The sequence below is a fragment of the Chelonoidis abingdonii genome, chromosome 6 (assembly GCF_003597395.2).
Source record: "Chelonoidis abingdonii isolate Lonesome George chromosome 6, CheloAbing_2.0, whole genome shotgun sequence".
NCBI lineage: Eukaryota > Metazoa > Chordata > Testudines > Testudinidae > Chelonoidis > Chelonoidis abingdonii.
This window is the reverse complement of record NC_133774.1, coordinates 115,189,002-115,209,539: the sequence shown is the minus strand read 5'-3', so window position 1 is coordinate 115,209,539 and position 20,538 is coordinate 115,189,002. Positions and strand designations below refer to the sequence as shown.

Here is a 20,538-nt window from a genome sequence, read left to right as displayed (position 1 = left end):
AGAATCCAAGTGGAATTAGAAAATTTTCAATTATAGGACAAACTCACAAAGAAGTTTGGAAACCAAAAATTTTAGAAGTACTATCTACTGATATGGAGCAAAGAATCCTGTGGCACCTTATAGACTAACAGACATTTTGGAGCATGAGGTTTCGTGGGTGAATACCCACTTCATCGGATGCATTCACCCATGAAAGCTCATGCTCCAAAACGTCTATTAGTCTATAAGGTGCCACAGGATTCTTTGCTGCTTTTACAGATCCAAACTAACACGGATACCACTCTGATACTATCTATTGATATTTTATACATCATGTGAAATGAGATGCAGTGCAATTTTAAAAGATGTTGCTACTATTTATTTGTCACAGGATACTTATGGAAGTCAATTATTTATTTATTGCTCTTGTTTATGTATTTTACAAAGATATTTCTTATTTATAAATAAAATATTATTTATACAAAATGGCAGCCTAGAATGGTAGTGGTTTGTATTAAATACCTATTTAAACAAAAAATAATAAATAAATGAAATGAGAGAACAGGAAAAAAACCTGTTATTGTTCAGCCTTAAAGCCCCAGTTCCACAGAGTACATATGCATGTGACTAACAAAGTATATGAATCAGTCCACTGATGTTAGTACTTCAAGTTGGGAACATATTTAAATACATTGATAACTCAGTGTCCCAGTATGCAGTACTTCCATATTAAAAAGCAACAATTACTGAATGATAATTAGACTTTCCATTCTAACAGACCACACATCACACCTGAACGCGTCCTCCTTTTCTTTTCTCTTTCATCAGGTTACATTTCCCACAAAAAAACTTCCTGTTCTGGATGTGTAATGTACGAAATGGTTGTGTTGGAAGAGGCTAGATTGGTGCCCTCCTCCCTAGTAATCAAGATTGCATGCACCCCTTATCACACACCAATTAAATTAGTTTGTAATTAGCCCGCCCATACCCCATCAATCGGGTTTTTGTGCACTCACATACAAACCTGATTTGATTTTGGTGGGGGAAGAGGGTATGTATCCAGCACCTACCCACAAAACATTTATGAGCACTGCCCCCCCAAATTAAGCCTGTGCTCAAACGCATTTATATCAGGTTTGTGCTCCCTCCCACCCCATCTCATTACCTGTATGTGCGCCCAGACTACATTCATTCTTGGAAGTACACTACAAACAAAATTTCATGTGAATTATGAGAGTAGGAATAGGCCATTTGAATTAAGATTATCAATGTTCCCCCCCCCATCTCTAAAATTCAGCCCCCAGTTTGGTGGAGTAAGTCAGTCAGTTACTAACCAGGAACAATACTGAATTCTTCGAAAAAATGTCTAAAAATAAATAAACAAACAAACAAACTGCTTCTTGGATGCCCTGGCTTTGCAGGCTGCTAAAAGGAAAAACGTGTCCTTTTAAAAATCCCGAGCTCTGTGCTTCTGGTTCAAAATGATCCCACTGCTCTGCAACCATGTCAAGGCTGATTTCCCACTCTGGCAGTTTGACCTTGGATCGGTAAATGCTGCCACCACCGAAGTGCAGAATCCCTGTGAGAGCCCAGAAGACACAACTGGGAATATCTTCCCATAGGGTACCCTCAAGCCCTTTCCCTCCCGCTAACGAAAAACTAGCTAACTAAAAAACGTGTGCACAAACCTCTTCAGACACAAATATACAATCGTGTTCTTAAAAATGGGTAAATCTTATTAAAAAAAATAAAATGAAAAAACCTCACTGCGTCTTGTTAGAAATTCCCAATTTACTTACATATATGGGGTTCCAAATGACTAGTTTCTAGCTAATACACGGATGATTTTTCAAACCTGGACCTAACCTTCATACACCATATCCAGTTGAGAGACAAGACAGAAAAGGGAGAGCTACCTTCCCCCCCTTCATTTCCCACAACAATTTTATGAAACAGGCCATCAGCGGGCCGGCCCCCCTCTGGCCAATGTAAGATTTTTCTGTATTAATGCATGGACACTGGAAAGAGATGCATGTATAAATTCTTCTCCCACGATGCAACAGATACAGTCTTAAAATACTGTCACAACAAAGCAGGACAGCAACTTGATTTATTACATGCAGATTCTTCTGCATTGTTGCTTAACAGTACACTGGTCCAAAATTACTAAAATACTTAAAAAACTATACATTATGTAAACAAAACATAAATAAGACAGCATAGTTCTTTGTACATATAGTTTAGTACAGATTGTTAAGGATCAGGAATATGTACAATTTTACATCATGGACTGGATTTTTACAATGCATAAATATCTTTTTTACAGAAACAAATCAAACAAAAATAAGATTTGACAAAAATAAAAAAAAAGACATACTGTTATAAACATGCCGCCTAATGGTTCAAATCGTAAAATGAAACGTGTCAATGTAAATGTGCAAAATGCTAGATTCTTTTAAACTAAAATCAAATTTTACACGTTGCTATGTATATTAACAAGTTGGTCATTTTGACCATTTTATTAAATAACCCTTTGAAAGCTTAGCTTAGAGGAAAATCAGACAGAGCCTCTTACATCTCCCACAAGGAAACTGAAAACAGCTGCAATCTAATACAAAATAGTTTAAAGAAATCAACTATTTAAAGTATGTTTCAAACAGTGTAAGAAATGTTCAACAGTTACAATGATTTCCAAAGTCCAAAGAATGCTCCAAACATGTGAAATTGGCTCGATTACTCCAAATTCAGGAAGCGGCTTTGTCAGATTTACCTAGACCAGATGACTGAAAAACAGGGAAGACACTAGTAGCATTTATGCTTTTGGACACTGCAACTGGTGACAGGGATGAAGACAGAGAAGAAGCCACCTTTGATGCTGGAGTATTTATAGCATTCAAAATGGCTCCTTCTGGGCTGACCAACAGTTTCTTGATAGATGTATCTAAGTGAAATACTGAAGTGCTACTTGGTAACTGAGAGTTATCAGCATTTATGGCAGGAACCAAAGAAGTTTTAGCCAAAACATTAACTGGAGGTTTTATCACTGAAGACACAGACAGTGTTGTTACAGAGGGTGGAACACATGATTTAGCAGCAGTGTTTACTATCTGTGGTGTTGCATGTACGATGGGCAGAGTGTTTGCTGTCCCAAGAGAGTTCACAATTTTTGTAGAGCTTTTCAGAGGATGTTTTGATGTCTGCCAACTTAATGAGTTACTTGGTGCTAGTGTGATGTTCTGGGGAATATGATTAACAAATGGTACACCTCGAGCCCCTTGGCCATTGTTAAGAAGTAAAGGAGGTCCCTGTTTTGGATTAGCAGAGATGAGAAGAACATGGGTGCCTGCTACAAGGCCTTGCGGTGGAACAATAAATCGAGTGCCATTAATCATGATATGAGTTCCAGGTGCCAAAGGCGTAGAGGTGTTAATAACTATTTTCTGTGGAATACAAGTTTCACTCAACTGACCCATTGCCTGACTAGTTACAATCGGTGAAGCAGCAGCAGTCTGAATGACAGAGGCACCTGGAACACAAGAGTAAGCGTGAGCTGGTTTGGCTAAACTAGGAGGTATCTGTTGGCATGGGAGAGAAGCGAAGTTGGAAAAATTAATTATTTTACCTGTATTTGGTGAAGCAGATGGCATTACATTTTGAGGTTTGTGAAAGTTTGCATTAGTTGGCACTGCAGCTGAAATTCCTGGTGACTGAAATTGTATCAGTGTGGGGGGCTGTCCTTTCGAAAGGGGCAGACGTGCAGCAGCTGGAACGGCTGTCAAGTGAGGAACGGTTTGAATGACTTTAGTGGAGGCTGTCACAGGTCCAGGCAAGGTAACTGGAAACTGTAAAGCAGATGATACACTCTGAGAAGATACTCTTGGTTGTGTAGTTGAAATAAGAACAGATGAAGCAAGATGTCCGGTTTTCACAGTTGATATGGCCATAGTATTTCCAATATTTGATGTACATAGTCGACTAGTTAAAACTGGCCTTATTCTTGAAGAAGTGTCATTTCCACTAACCAAAACAGTGGGTCGCGTGCCAGCATAAGTCCCACTTGGTGTCACTGAAACAGAATCTAAACATGCATTTGCTGTTGTTACTGTAAAAGCTTTTGCTGCTTTTGTTGCAACACCTATAGATTCATTAACAGATGTAATACTTTGACTCACAAAACCTGAACATCCTGGAACGAAACTACCACTTGTTGACAAAGGCAATATAAAACCCTTGCTGTTTATGTCATCTGTTCCTTTGGGGGCTGCAGACTTCAATATGTTAATTGGTGGAACATGCTGTGCATTGCCTGTGGTATTTACAATGGCTTGGCCTATGTTTAGTCCAATTTTAACATCTTTTACTTGAGACACAGTAGGTGATGAACTTACTTTTACCGGTGCTCCCATTGTAGATGGAATTAGAAGTAACTGAGGTTGTTCTGGGGTGTTAACATATGTTTTGCCTACGGAGGAAGGCTGGGTCTGTTTTAATGATTCTGCCACTAGACTGGTGTTTGATGAGCTACTGGGAATTGGAGCATTAATGAAAACTAATTTTTGGGCACTAACACCAGTGGATGTTGGAGCAGGTATTATATTTACTCCTGTAGCTCCACAAGGAGAAAGAATAGGTGGATTTGTGACCAACATAAGTTTTTGAATCGGAGCACCACGGATCACATCTCCATTTGTTGCTGTAGCTGTCTCAGGTTGTGTAACAGGACATTTTTTGGTTTTAATATTAACTTGTTGCTGTATTGAAGGAGTCTGGGTAATGACTGTGCTACTTTGTTCAATATTTCCTGAAGAAATGCTAATTACATTAACAGTACTATTTGGAGTTGCTGGCACCAAAGTGCTAGTTGACGAAATGGAGGACAAGAAAGTAGAAGATGATACCTGTTGAGTTTTCTCTATTACTTGATCGAAACTGCCACTAGTGGGAAGCTGCCCTAATGGAAATTTGAGATTTTTCCCTATAATCTGGTTTAAGCCTGCAGGAATGGCTGGAATGGTAACAGAAGATGATGTTGAGGGGGCAAACCCAGAAACAAAAGACTGACCAAACAGTGGGAGACTAGATGCGGCTGTCACTATAGATGAAAAAGGAGAGGTTGACAACGTAGTGGATTTTGGAACCAAAAATGCCTGAAGCTGAGGTGCATAAGTGAAAACTGAATTTGGAGATAAAGTATTAGGTGAAATCTGGTCTGGGTTTGTCTGTACTTTAACAATTCCAGTGTTCCCCCCTCGTGTTGTGACAAGAATGGACTGTGATTCTCTTATACACACTGTTTTAAGCTCCTGTTTAGCTTCACAGGAGTCACTAGTCTGCTGTCGTGCTAGACTGTGAATGGAACAAGCAGTATTTGCAGATCCACTTAGTGTTGTTGCTGATGCCAAAGGCTGACCTAATGTGGAAACAGTGGATGAAGGTAAAGGTACAGAGAATGTGGCAGGTGAAACTGAAGTCTTCGTTTTGCCAGCTTCACTTTGGCTCATTTTAACTGCTGATGCTTGTAAGTTACTTGCTGCAGTTACAGAGGACAAAGATTGTGGTCTGTTCACTGGACTAGTCACTTGTGACAGATGTGTAACACTCTTGTTAAAAACTGTAGAAGACAGTTGAGTAGTAGCATTTACAGTTGGATTTACAAGAACAGGTGCTAAAGAATCATTAACATGTGCTGCCTGTGGAAAAGATGCACAGTGCAGCTTTGCCACTGCTTTTCCTTCTTTGTGTTGTATGAGAAAATTTTGGGGTAAAATAAGAACTTGCTGCATGACTTTTTCTCCTGTTTTAGGGTCAATCACAGGCTGCATTTGAATCTTCACTGAGCTGTTATGGACATCTACTGGTACGCAATGGCCACTTGGCATTTTGTATACCATTTGTAAAGGACTATTTGAATTGGTCTTGCAGGGCAATGCTGGCTTTAGTGGGGATGACTCCACAGGTGACATAACTGCCTTTTCAGAAGCAAATATGTCCATACCCATAGGCGTTGTCAGCTGATTTGTTAAGGTCACTTTGTTCCCAATATTCTTGGCAAGCAAAGCCTGGATGGGTTTGGTCTCTTTCAGAAAGCTTGATACTGACGTTGCAGAATCTGTCAAGGTAAATGATTCTAGAGGCGATAGCCCACTTTGTTTCAGTTCACTCAAACAACTGTTAGTGTGCATCTCACTTTCTGCACTCTGGACCGTTGCCTCATTTGTGCTTAATTTAGCTTTCTTCCTCGGTGAAAGGTCTTTTGTGCTGTCATCCAGGTAACTATTTTGCTTGGACTGACGTTTAATAGATTTGGGCAGCGTCTTCTGTATTTCTTTAGAAGTCAATTCTTTCTTCAGTAGTCTGCTCCTTCCTGCAGGAAACTCCATTTCCAGTTTCATTTCATCTGCAGAAAGAATTAAAACAAGTAATTATAAGTATATCACAAGTTAAATGTTTGCAACTGACACAGCTATATGATAGTTTATTAGTCTTTAGCCAAAAGCAATGCAGTAGTTTATAAACATGCTGTCGTGTCAAGAATAGCTTCTGATGGGATGACAGTACTAATCATCTCAATCTACATGCTTCAACATAATTTAAAAAAAACAACATAACTTAGGCTACAACCAATTTACATTTAAAATCCTATTGAGCAGGCACAGAATTTCATTTAAAAAATCATTAAGTCCCCAATTTGTATTTATGAATGCATCAAACTACAATCTTTGCATTCTAAGTGACAGCATAGTTTCCAGGATTTGACATTACAATGCTTTAATTTAAAGCAAATTCAGGAATTAAAAGAAGAAATCCAGAAGTTTTTATACAAAACCAACAGATAGTTATGGCTTCACTGCCTTTCATCCCAATTCATCCCAACTATTAAAAGAGCACAGGGAAAATGCTAGGGATTGATCAGGAGTAGGAGGGTACACTGAGGGCAACAGGAACTTGCGGTGTCGCACTATCCATAGACAGCCCTGTAGCAGATGCTGTCAGTTCTAAGCTCTAATTCACATTGGGTACCATTTCAGCAACCACCATAGGCCAGAATGCAGAGGGCACAAAGGTAGCACAAAGCCACCTTTGCCCACTCTTTCTCTCAGCTATGCTTCGGAGGGAATCTAAACCAATGTAATTCACTATAGTAAAAATAACATGTAATACATAGCTACAACAAACAAAAAACCACAACACCAAACACAGGAAAACAGTTGGCCTTGCAGCACGCCCGCATGGTCACTAATCCCAGCAAAGTGCTTACCAAACTCTGAGTGATCTTTTTGCAGGATCTCCAGATGCTCTGCAGCTTCTGAAGATTTACTGGTTACTGCACTGAAAGATTCTTTTCCGTTATCAACTTCACCTTCTTCATTACTCCATAGTTCTCTGGTAAATTTATCATGGTCTGGCTGTCTTCTGAAATCATCATAGTCCTTCTTCAGTCGAGACCTTGAACAGAATGTCAGACATGACGACTAACTTCTGCAACCTATTTTAAATATTTTATTAAGAAAATACTTAACTGTTCATTACTTGTACCTATACTTACTGCCCAAAAACTTAATTAGCATAATTAAGATTCCCTAGTACAGGCTTGCGCCCTTCCAAACTGACCACAGTGATTAAACTTAACCCTCTGAAAACCAGGAAATACAGAGATAAGGTAACGTCTCCCCTCTTGCCACAACCAAAATTCTGTCCCCCTGGAGCTGGCAATAGGTACTGGGACCAAATCAAATCTGACCTATTGCTAACAGTATCTGTCACTTTTTGTGTTGTATCCAACACTATTCTATGCCATCATTCCTCTTCATATTCTCTCAGAGACCCTCACTGTTTTAGGTGCAGCTGTATTGGTTCAGGAATCAGTTGCAGCAAGTTCCCTGAGCTCACCTTGACATCTGAGTTGAGGTACAGCTCCAGCTAGAGAAATCAGGGATCTCTGCTTTTGGTCTGCATTATATACTAGATCCAATTAGATGATCATAATGTTTCCTCTTGGCTCTAAAAATCTAAGAATGCCTGAAAGAATTTTTAAAATGTCTCAAGTCTCAGGGCTGCTAGAACAGTTGCTATTTACATTCCAGTGCCTGATACTCCACTAGGTATGTCAAGAAGATGGGACCATAAGAGTGCTTCACCCCATTTTAATACAATTTTACATATTCTTAATGCCCACCAGAATTCCACATCTGTCCTAGCATTCACACACTACCAGGCACTCTTTGTCCTCTGGTCTGCACTTCTGCTCTGAGAAGTTCTACAGTTTGTTGGAATATATCAAAGTGAACCAGAAAGATAAAACATTGGTAACTGAAGATAACTGAGAGGGAATCCTTAGTACAAGGTGTTAACAACTAGCAAGTCTTTGGAGATTTGTCTAGAACAGGTAAAGTGGTCAAGTGTAATTTACAAAGCTAGAAAGACCTATTAAAAACATTTCAAATACAGCTTCCTTGATGTGGAGCTTGGTGCTGGTCTGTAGTTGAGGTCAAATTTGATACCAGCTGAGGTCAGTCCAATCAGGTAATCTCAGTTTCATGCAAGTCAGTGCCAAAGTCTGAGTCACAAGTAGGTGCAAAGAAATTTGTAAGAACAGGAAAATTGTATTCAGTTAAAGGTGTTGTATCTCAGGTCCCATGGCACCAAAGGAATCCAAATTTCCATAATTAACTCTACCTTGGGCATTGGCTTGGCACAGTAATTCTAAAAACAATCTGAGTAGGCATGGGGATTTTAGGGCATTTTGAAAAATCAGTTGTTAGACAAAAAGCTCTGCTCAATCTTATCTATGGAGTTGTTAGATGTTTTTATGTTATGCAGGAGTGCTAGCTCTTTAAACTAAAATACTGTCTATACCTCACACATAGCCTTGAAGGACTGTTGTCACCAGGATTTTAGCATCAATTATTACTTTAAAAAATGTAACGTGTGTTTTGTTCATTTCTCTGACATTGTTCCAAAGAGTACTCATTTACCTGTTTCTCTGAAAAGCCTTCATTAGTTTTGGTTCCCATGGTAACAATTCATTTAGCAGTCGTACCAATGTACAGTGCAACTCCTTTACTGCTTGTTTCCGATGGTACCATCTTCCCTGCAAATATAAAAACATTTATTATTTCATTATAGCTGCATCTAATAACAGTAGTCTGACACCAGTGTCAGTATACTTCTTTGCAACATACACCTCTACCCCAATATAACGCTGCCCTTGGGAGCCAAAAAAAATCTTACTGCGTTATAGGTGAAACCATGTTATATCGAACTTGCCTTTGATCCCCCCGGAGCACTGCTTTACCGTGTTATATTCGAATTTGCGTTATATCGGATTGCGTTATATTGGGGTAGAGGTGTATAAAAAAAGAAAATACAAAACTAAATATATATTACATTTGACTTTATCAGTGCAGTCCAGTCTCAGCTTTAGTAAGGCAAACACTAATCTTATTAAGAATACTTTTATTGAAAACAAACCCAGAACAAAATCCTCATAAATAAAGGTCTCTTACTGAAATGTTTACTTTTTCAGGATGCTGAAAACTGGGACCAAGGTCTAATCCTGCAAATGTTTAGACATTTGCTTAACTTTACTTCCATGAGTAACTTTAAACATGTGAGGTAGTCTTATTGAGCTCAAAAGGGACTACTCAAATGTGTAAAGTTTCATGTGTAAATGTTTACAAGATTAGGGCCTAAAATTGTATTACAGCAAACTAAACACTATTTTTAATTAAAGGTACATATTTTATGAATTATCAGATATATATAGACACTTTACAAAAAGAAAAGATATTTTATAATTTTTAAGATTATAAACTTCCCGGAAAATTACTTTTGGGGCTAACGTGTCTTACAATTGTATTTTACCCAAAGGTGAGTTTCTTGGGAAAGTTCTATACTGGGCTATATCTGAGTTATCAGAAAATAGAAGGAGGAGCACTTTCTTTTTATGACAGATTTTTTCTAGGGCTGTCAAGCAATTAAAAACACCAATCGTGATTAATCGTGCAATTAAAAACATCAATCACAATTGCATACCATTTAATTGCATACCACTATTAAACAATAGCATACCATTTATTTAAATATTTTTGGAAGTTTTCTACATTTTCAAATATACTGATTTCAGCTACAATACAGACGACAAAATGTACAGTACTCACTTCATATTTATTTTTGATTAAAAGTATTTGCACTGTAAAAAACAAAAGAAATACTATTTTTCAATTCACCTAATACAAATGCTATAGTGCAATCTCTTTATCATGAAAGTTGAACTTACAAATGTAGAATTACGTAAAAAAACCACTGCATTCAAAAATAAAACAATGTAAAATTTTAGAGCCTGCAGAGACCACTCAGCCCTACTTCTTGTTCAGCCAATCGCTCAGACAAACAAATTTACTTACATTTTCAAGAAATAATGCTGTCCGCTTCTTGTTTACAGTGTCACCTGAAAATGAGAACAGGTATTCACATAGTACTGTTGTAGACAGCATCGTAAAATATTTAAATGCCAGATGCGCCAAAGATTCGTATGTCCCTTCATGCTTCAACCACCATTCCAGTGGACATGCGTCCATGTTGATGATGGGTTCTGCTCGATAACAATCCAAAGCAGCGTGGACTGACGCATGTTCATTTTCATTATCTAAGTCAGATGCCAACAGTAGAAGGTTGATTTTCTTTTTTGGTGGTTTGGGTTCTGGAGTTTCAGCATTGGAGAGTTCTGAAAGCATGCGCCACACCTCTTCCCTCTCAGACTTTGGAAGGCACTTCAGATTCTTAAACCTTGCGTCAAGTGCTGTAGCGATCTTTAGAAATCTCAGATTGGTACCTTCTTTGCATTTTGTCAAATCTGTAGTGAAAGTGTTCTTAAAATGAACCACATGTGCTGGATCATCATCCGAGACTGCTATAACATGAAATATATGGCAGAATGCGGGTAAAACAGAGCAGGGAGCGTACAGTTCTCCCCCAAGGAGTTCAGTCACAAATTTAATTAACACATACTTTTTTTTAACAAGCATCATCATGGAAGCATGTCCTCTGGAACGGTGGCCGAAGCATGAAGGGGCATACGAATGTTTAGCATATCTGGCACGTAAATACCTTGCAATGCCAGCTACAAAAGTGCCATGCAAATACCTGTTCTCACTTTCTGGTGACACTGTAAATAAGAAGAGGGCCACATTATTTCCCATAAATGTAAACAAAACTTGTTTGTCTTAATAATTGGCTAAACAAGTAGTAGGACTGAGTGGACTTGTAGGATCTGAAGTTTTACATTGTTTTGTTTTTGAGGGCAGTTATGTAACAAAAAAAAAAATGTACATTTGTAAGCTACACCTTCATGACAAAGCGATTGCACTACAGTACTTGTATAAGGTAGACTGAAAAATACTATTTCTTTTATCATTTTTACAGTGCAAATATTTATAATAAAAAATACACACTTTACTTTCAATTACAACACAGAATACAATATAAATGAAAATGTAGAAAAACATCCAAAATATTTAATAAATTTCAATTGGTATTCTATTGTTTAACAGTGCAATTAAAACTGCAATTAATCGTGATTAATTTTTGAGTTAATGGCAAGTTAACTGAGATTAATTGACAGCCTTAATTTTTCCATTCAGATAACTCATAAATGGTTCTCTTTTCCAAATGGATTCTTAGTTTGTATAATCCTCCATGAAGAACAGAGTAACGTGCACGTATAGTACATTGTTTTTCTCACTAGCTATTTAAGTGGGCATCAATTGTGATTATTAAAAAAAATTAGTAATATAAACACTATAAATTTACATGGCACTTTACAAAGCAGGCACTTTACAAAGCACAAGAGCTTAATTACTGAGAAAGTTATAAAAATGAGTCTGGATATCCAGACTCAATGGGCCAAATCCTAGATTCGGTCTTGCCACAGATGATATTGAGACAGGGAAAGACGGCATGGTTCTGCTGCAAAAACAGAGAGAGGAGTTGGTGGAAACTTATCTCCACATTTGATCTGCACCCTTAGTTTGCTGCAGAGCTCTGCTTCTGTACCCTAGGATGCATGGGATTTTGGGTCCGGTGGCTGCAAGAAGAGTTGGATTAGGGCCTGAAGTTACAGCCCTTCAAGAGTCTGCAGTAGTCTCCATGGTTTGTTGAAAGGATTCCTTTCCACCCATTCCCAGGAGACTTCCCCCAGTCCACAGCATGATCACTCAGGTTGCTAGCTAGTTTGATAACAGTCCACTGTTTACTGTTTTTCTGAGACTCTTATACCTCTAGAGATGACAGATATTCTGATTTGGGCAGGGAAAGCAGAATTTATATAAGGTGGATTGGGCCACTGAATAAACTTTAAAGTAAAAAGTTGTATAATGTGCTGACCAAATTGGCACAAGCATAGGCTTTAGTGTAAGAATGGACTATGAGTTTTTACTAGATTAAAATTACCTGAGGAGGGAACATCAGATATGTAGAGGTCACATTCCTCTAACTTAAAAAGCAAGATGGGAAATTCTAAATTCAATTTCTTAAGAAAATTCATGTCATCCAGATTAAAATCTCTGGACAACTCCACATTCTGTTTGTTTTCCCAATCCCTTCTGTGTGACTGATACAAAATATCATGGCTTCTTTGAAATCTAATTATCTTCTTGAATCCCAACTGTTTATTTTTCTCAGGATCCTGGAGTATAGCTGTTGGAGATAAACCCACTGGTATTAAAGCATAATGATGAGTAGAACAGAATGTTCCGAGTACTCCTTCCTCACATATGCTCAAAGAGCACAGTCGGTAAGAAAAAAAGGTGCAAGGCCATTTGTTTTACTGGACCAGGTTTGTTTTTTTTTAATCAGTGCAGTTCAATGAAGCTTTCAGGACAGAGAGTACGATTTGTGAGAAGACCCTTTGTGGAATAAATGATCTGCTAGCATATTTCATACATAAAACTAGGCAAAAACAATGAAAATAGAAAACATGTTTTCTGAGGTACATTACAAAACTCAGGATTTTACTTCCTACACAAGTGCAAAATAACCAGGACTCTATTTCACATCTATGATCGAACATATAGCCCTGTTCTTTATTACAGAGAAAACTAATTCACATTTAAAGGCAGTGATCAGATTGGGTCAGCACATGGTATTTTGCTTGTATCAGCAATTACTTGGTGACCCACTAGTTTCAACAGAAATTAAGCCTTCATTTAAAAATATTTATTTCTAGTCCCTATTGTCTCAAGGACAATGTTCTAAATGTGACTAGATTCAGTGCCGAATCTATAGACAAATGGAATGAAAAATGGCTGTTACAACCAAATGCTGCTTTTCTTCCTTGGGCCCAGAAAGGGCCAAATGCAGTGGAACAATTATGATTCTACTGCACAAAGAAAGAGGGTTTGGCTGCTCAGGGAACTCTACAGAAGCGGTTTCATGAAGTGACAAATAAATGTCACTTTATGATTCCATGCACAACTCCTTCCCTCAGTGAGGGAGATATGTATACGGGTTTCAACATTACCAAATCCTGTGGGTTGTATTAGAAGAAGTGCAGTGGAGGGGTAAGGATCCTTTCCCCCAAACAGTTTTTGAGCAGAGCTCCAACATCTGTTCTTAAGAGAAATGTGACCTCTTACAATTTGTTTCCTTGAGCTTACTGCAGAATATGATTATAACACTTTACAATCAACATTCTTAACTATTTCTCTACTGATCATTTAAAAGAAATATCCAGCAACTTTGGGGTTGTAGGCAGAGCTTTAAACTAGCGGCAGAGCTGGCAGAGAGTACCAATACCACTGCTTTTCTCCCCAGTGCGACTCCTATTTATAGGCAGTGGCAAAAAATTAGTATTTTTGTTATGGCAGCAATAAGTTATGATATTTGGACTTTTGAACAAATGATCAAAAATTTGTATAAAGAAAGGTGTAAAATATGCTCTTTATTGGTGGCTTATAACTAAATTTAACAAAAGGAAAATATCATTTAGAATTATGTGCTGAATGTTCCCACATAACTAAGGTTAGAGAGACAGTCGACAAATTCTGAACTTAAAACTTACCTTTTTTAAAAAAAATTAGGTTTCCGACATCCAGAGCAGCCATGGAATGCTGACTCCGCTCTCCGTGATGCCCCAGCATACACTAGTCTGATAATGACATACTCATCATGGAACCCCAAAGCAGACTGGAGCCAGGATATGTATACAGGGGGTAAGGACTAAACTTATATTTTTTAAATAAACACACACACACAACCACAATATTATGCAGTTTTATAAGATTTTTAAAAATTCGTATTTTATATCCTACAGGACATAAAATAAAGAATATTAGGAATCTTATAAAACCATGCAATATTGTTCAAAAAGGGTGGTGGTGGAAGGAGAAAACTTACCTTACCCTTATAGGCCTGCTCCATTCTGGAGCGGGGTTCGGTGGAATGTGTGACATCACCAGTCTAGCGTGTTCTAGTGATGTTACACGGAGAGGGAGCTGGTGAACTGCAGCTGCTTTGGACATCAGACACCTAAAGAAAAAAATTGGTAACTTTTAAGTTCAGAATGTTTTGAATGCCCTTCTTACCTTAGTTATGGGAGAAATCCTACAATGATTCTTACTCAGTCCCACTGGATTCAGTAGGTGTTCTGAGTGAATAAAAATGCAGGATTTAACCTTATGGGGACATTCAAAATATAAAACACAGGTGCTTCCATTTTAGTTAACAACAACAGTGGCTGCAGGTCAATGAGATGCATTTTAACTTCTGCAACATAATTTCCGAATAAAAAATACGTGGCTTTAGTTGTCATCTGAGGAACAGGAGTGGAAACAAATGAAAATCTGTGAACTGTCTTTCATATTCAGAAAGTAGAACTTCTAAAAAACTCATTGCACATTTCTGCATCAATTATATAGTTAAGAATTTCTTCTGTGGCTATGGAACTGGCAGAGAAATTATCAGACTTCAGCTCAATACGTTTCTTTAAAAATTTCTGGTTGGGACTTCAAGATGTGCAGGGAGAGCCAAGAAAACTAAGCTGTTCCCAAAAATGAGGCCTAGCCTTTCAGTGGCTGTATACTAATATTAATAGTACTTCCTTTAACGGAAAATAAGACTTAATTTCTAATACAAAATGAGTAATAATTTGTTTCTCTTAGGGCTCGTATATTCTCTTAGTGCTCAAGTATTATCTTAGTAGGCAAATGTGCCAGACTACAATAAAAAACTTCTGTAGATCCTCACCTAATGGTTAACCATTCTTTTCCTCACCAGTGGTACATCCCAATTTTACCTGGTTAGTTACAACAACATTCTTCACATAACAGAATCCTGAGAAGAATACAACTACGAACAAAGTGATTGCTGGACAATCTGGAACTACCAAACCTCAACAGTGATCTCCTCTGAGAAGATAGAGCTATATGTCCAGGGGTTCTCAAACTTCATTGCACCATGACCCACTTCTGACAACAAAAATTACTACACGACGCCAGGCCATGGAGGGAGGGATGTCAAAGCCTGATCCCCCCGTGGGGGTGGGAGGGGCAACACCCAAGCCCGTCACCCAGGGCTGAGGGGGAGAGCCCTAAGGCTTTGACCTCAGTTGGAGGGCCTGTAACCTGAGCCCTGCCACCAAGGGCTTTGGCCCCAGATGGTGGGACTCAGTTTTTAGCTTCAGCCTCAGATCTCAGCAAGTCTAACACCAGCCCTGGCAACCCCATTAAATTACGGTTGTGACCAACTTTGGGGTCCCAACCCACAGTCTGAGAACAGTTGCATTAGAGCTTTGCTATACTAAATTCTTAAACAACTACCGCCAATTATGTTTTATCATGAAAGATTAACAAGCTGATACACTTTCAGAATCGTGCAAAATACAACAGATTACATCAGCACTTTTCTTTAAGAAATGGGTCTTGAAAAACAGTATCAATGAAAATAAAGATATCTTGTTTCTGTTTTCAAAATACTGGGGCATCACAAAAGGAATGCAAATTAGCAATAGACTCCTAGCTGCTGATAATGTCTCCATTTTGTGGTTTAGTCTTTATTACGATAAGCCTAATCAGAGACATATTGCCAGCCCATTCAGCCAAGTGTTCTACTTTCCCTTAATGAAACAAATTATCATTTCATTAGTTAATTTATAGCATCTTATTTTTTAAAGAAAATTTGGGAAAGCTTAATTCAAGAATAGCAGACATTTTTTCTACTCTCAGTATGACCTCTGTAAAGATTATAAACCAGTGGCTCTCAACCTTTCCATACTCCTGTACCCCTTTCAAGAATCTGATTTGTCTTGCATACCCCCAAGTTTCATCTCACCTAAAAACTACTTGCTTACAAAATCGAATACCAAAATACAAAGAGGTGTCACAACACACTATCACTGAAAATTTGCTTACTTTCTCATTTTTACCATATAATTACAAAATAAATCAATTGGAATATAAATATTGTACTTAGATTTCACTGTACCGTATATAGTGCAGTATAAACAAGTCATTGTCTATATGAAATTTTAGTTTGTATGGACTTTTCTAGTGCTTTTTATGTAGGTTATTGTAAAACTAGGCACATATCTAGATGAGTTGATGTACTCCCAGGAAGACTTCTACGCACCTCTGGTTGAGAACCACTGTTATAAACTAACCTGAGACAGTAAGATTCTTCAACACTGGACTAGTCATTTGTTGCTCTCTGTTAAAAGTTGTTCCTGGTTTTTACCAACATTCATTCTCATAACACATTACAACATATACTAAATGCCATCTCTTGAAGATTTACAGGGTTTTTCTTTATGGATACTAAAAATCCTGTTAAATTCTCTTCCAGTTAGTTGAATCTTCCACCCTCTTAACTGCTGATAACCAAACATTTCCATACATCATTTCATGCCAATATTTTAAAGAAAAGTTAGATATTTTATAACTACTGTTGATGTTTGGATATGTTGCCTTACCTACTTCTGAAGATTAATATATACCTTCAGATATATAAGGCACTTTAGAACAAGTTAAACAAATAACAGCATCTCTATCGTAAATATTTCGCAGTATAAAGGCATGAATCAATACAATGCAGAAAATGAAAACGCAGAACACCCAGAGTAGTATGTGGCTTTTACAGCTGGAACAGTTCAGACAACAAGTAGGTAGTCAGGAGTTGGCTGAGGATGGCTCTTGGAAAATATTCACTGGAAAGCTGCTCCAGCAAAGAGAAAGCATGAAAGAATACACAAAACTGTATGAGCAGGAGCCAAACGGAGCAGTTAGGAAAAAAACTTGGGTTAAATACAGGGAAAGAAGAAGCATTACAGGTGTTCTAAGAAAAAACTGAAGGCTAGGGCAAAAATATACAGAGCCTTGAAAGCGGGGACAAGTATCTTGAAATTGATGGGCCTATGAAAGGAATTTGAAAGAGGAAATAGGTGGAAATATAGTCAGAGCAGTAGAAGAAGAAAATTATTTTGGACTTGATTTCAAAAACTGGAACCTAAGATTTGACTTATTCATTCATATTTAGGCCCCTCATAAATGACCTCATTTTCCAAAGTGCTAAGCATCCAATAGCTTCCCACTGATCCTACAATGAAAAATTCTAGGTTCTGAGAAGTTTACAAAATCAGGACACTCCTAGGTATGTAAACATAAATTTACACGCCTCACTTTAGGTTCCAATTTTTTGAAACTCTTGTTCCTTGACAACACTACCATGGAAAGACTGGTGGAGGGAGAAGTGGTCTACAGACACAGGGAGGCCAGAAAGTAGAGATAACATTAGTCAAGACGTTACAGCTATTACAGAGGAAGAAGTGGCAGGGCAGAGAGAAGCTGACTGTAGTAAGCCAGAGTCTAGAAGTAGGTGAAAATAAAATGTTTCAAAAGGTGTAACAATTTTTACAGATTTTTTTTATTCTAATGGAAAGTGAGTTGCATGTATAAATCCCTGTACATTAAGATGAAACAAAATCCCTTACTCTCCACCCCAACGTAACCCAAAAGCAAGCCTAGATTTTGCCTGTTGTGGTTCTACTTTGTCAGCAGATCAACTTATTTTTCACTTTGTTACAGTCTGCTATAAAGGAATAAAGGTCCATTCACCTTTCCAATTATTTACTTTTCCATATTTATCTCAGGCAATAGTATTACCTATCTTTTAAGTTTCACAAATACAGAAGAAAATTAAGAAAACATAACAGGCAACTCGTTATGGCAGTGGGTCTCAAAGCATTGTGTACGTATCACCAGCAACACATACCACAATCAGTAAGTTTATCAAAATGAGAACCTGCTATAACTACATTGACCATATATTATGAAGGTGGTACTCAAAGAACAACTGTGTTTTGTAGGTTATAAATTTTATGACCTAACATGGAATGCACTACTCACAAAAGTAAGTCAAAGAGAATGAAGCTAAGAGACAACTGAATGACAACAAAAATATTCTTACCACATATTCATAAAAAACAAGCAACAATTAGGTTTCCATGGGTGCTGAATGAGAAGACTCTATAGGCTTCTTTAGTTTATCAGTTAGGGAGGTTCAGTGAATTCACTAAAATTGTGGTAGGACCCCAATCAATTATTTCAGATTCCAAGAATTTCAACAAGTGAGTGGTAGCAAGTCCATTACAAAATGGAATGTTTTCCTCTGTGTAAATTTAGTTACTTAAATATTCCATGTATAAGTGTGATAATACACTGACCTGTTGCTGGAATCAGAGACAAAGGAAACCCAGTGTTTCTACTTGTTCCAGTTCTCTCTTCTGGACAGAAACTAGTTACTGTAAATGGACTGGAATCCTAAACACCACATGCTTTACATTAACTGGCCAAAGTAAAATCACAAAATCTACATCAGTCATGTCCACTCTTTTCATCCTGAGGAAGAAACAGTTTCTGAAAGCTCAAGCTTTATACCATTCAGGCAGAGAAAGCAAGGAGAAACCACATACTAGCCTCCACCTGGAGATTCCCCTGGAGATACAGTTAGTATAGCCAACTCCTATGCCTCCCTTTTTACAGCCCCTGGCACAAAGCCTATGTTGGAAGTGAGAAGAAGAAATGGCTGGAACTATCCCTAGCTGGTGTACGGCCCCTCCTAGAAGATATTGCCAAGTAGCATGAGTCAAAAGCAGCCATCAGAAAATCAGGGAGTTGTACCTGGTTGATAGTTTTCAGTGTCTCCTCTTTTTACCCTCTCTGGGGCTGCCCTGACCTGCATGGGGAAGAGGAGCCACCATCCTTCACTAGATACTCACTTAAGCTCAGGCAGATTTGTTCAAGTTCCTTTACCTGTATCTCTTTGACTCCCACAGCCCAGAAAGCAAGCAAGCAATGGATTAGCCAGATTTATTCCCTGCAATGCAACAGGTAAGCTACCAGGGGAGCTGCTGACTAGCTGCAGCAGGTAAAGGACAGTAGCTGCTCAGGAAGCACCCAGCTCATATCAGAGGGACTGCTATGAAGGGCTGGGGCAGCCAGGAAAGTGGTGCGAGGCAATTTGGCAGGATGCAGCGATGGGGCTGATTCAAATCCAGTTTAAAAATGAATGGCATAGCTCATTTTCAGTTCATGATCAAATACACATTTTCTTCTTAACAGGTCATCCTCAAGGGCTACATGTTGGACACCTGTGTTCTATGCCATTAGGCTGCTACAAATCAAGCAGTAATCAAGAGATTGATCCTCTTCTGCACAGTTTTTCTTAATGGAAGAACACTACCCATGACTAAAGCAAAAGATGTTAAATTGTACAGGGGAGTCTAGGATCAAGTTGCTTGATACATCCAGACATAGAATGAGTGAAAAACTTTTTCAATAGGTCCATTATTTTCATTATTGCAGGCGCAGCTGATAGCAACACTGATAGCTAAATTAAGGTTGCACATCACTTTCCATTATACGAATCCATTTTCAGTTGCTTATAATTTTGTAAAACTTAAAACATTAAGGGCTGAAATTTTCCATGCCCACAAGTCTACTTCAGGCTGAACTGTCTTGAAAATTTCAGATAAAACTGCTTAGCTATTTTAGAAAATGAGATTTGAAGAAAATATGCTGGTTTTCCTATGTTAAAAGAAATCTTACAACTGTTTATTTAAGAGGCTCTGGCACCTCCATGTTTTGGAGCAGGGATCCGAAACTTGGCAGCACAGTTACCTTAGTGCACCTCTACCTCGATATAACACTGTCCTCGGGAGCGAAAAAAAATCTTACTGCGTTATATAGAACTTGCTTTGATCCACCGGAGTGCGCAGCCTCCCCCTCCCCCCGAGCACTGCTTTAACCTTAACAGCATTATATCTGAATTCACGGTATATCGGCTCACGTTATATCGGGGTAGAGGTGTGTCATAAACAGATAGTTAAGGGTTAATGTCTCTTTTACCTGTAAAGGGTTAACAAACAGTGAACCTGGAACACCTGACATGAGGACCAATCAGGAGACAAGATACTTGCAAATCTCGGTGGAGGGAAGCCTTTGTTTTGGGCTGTTTCGCGGGGTTTTTGTTCTCTCTTGGGATTAAGAGAAGCCAGACATGTAACCGATT

The 20,538-nt window shown here is 38.2% G+C and overlaps 1 protein-coding gene across 4 annotated transcripts in view; it reads right to left on the bottom strand.

Moving 5' to 3' along the window:
• Positions 1-2,076: 2,076 nt before the first annotated feature.
• Positions 2,077-20,538, bottom strand: part of BRD10 (bromodomain containing 10) — an 82,452-nt gene continuing 63,990 nt past the window's right edge. For 3 of the 4 annotated variants that reach the window (XM_075067366.1, XM_075067368.1, XM_075067370.1), the window contains 5 exons: positions 12,430-12,472; positions 9,486-9,535; positions 8,955-9,070; positions 7,238-7,425; positions 2,077-6,376 (listed from right to left, as the gene is read on the bottom strand). In XM_075067366.1, coding sequence (XP_074923467.1) covers positions 2,724-6,376; positions 7,238-7,425; positions 8,955-9,070; positions 9,486-9,535; positions 12,430-12,472 — 4,050 coding nt within the window. In that variant the 3' untranslated portion in view covers positions 2,077-2,723. The remainder of the gene's footprint in view (positions 6,377-7,237; positions 7,426-8,954; positions 9,071-9,485; positions 9,536-12,429; positions 12,473-20,538) is intronic. The other variant, XM_075067367.1, reaches the window with a different exon arrangement.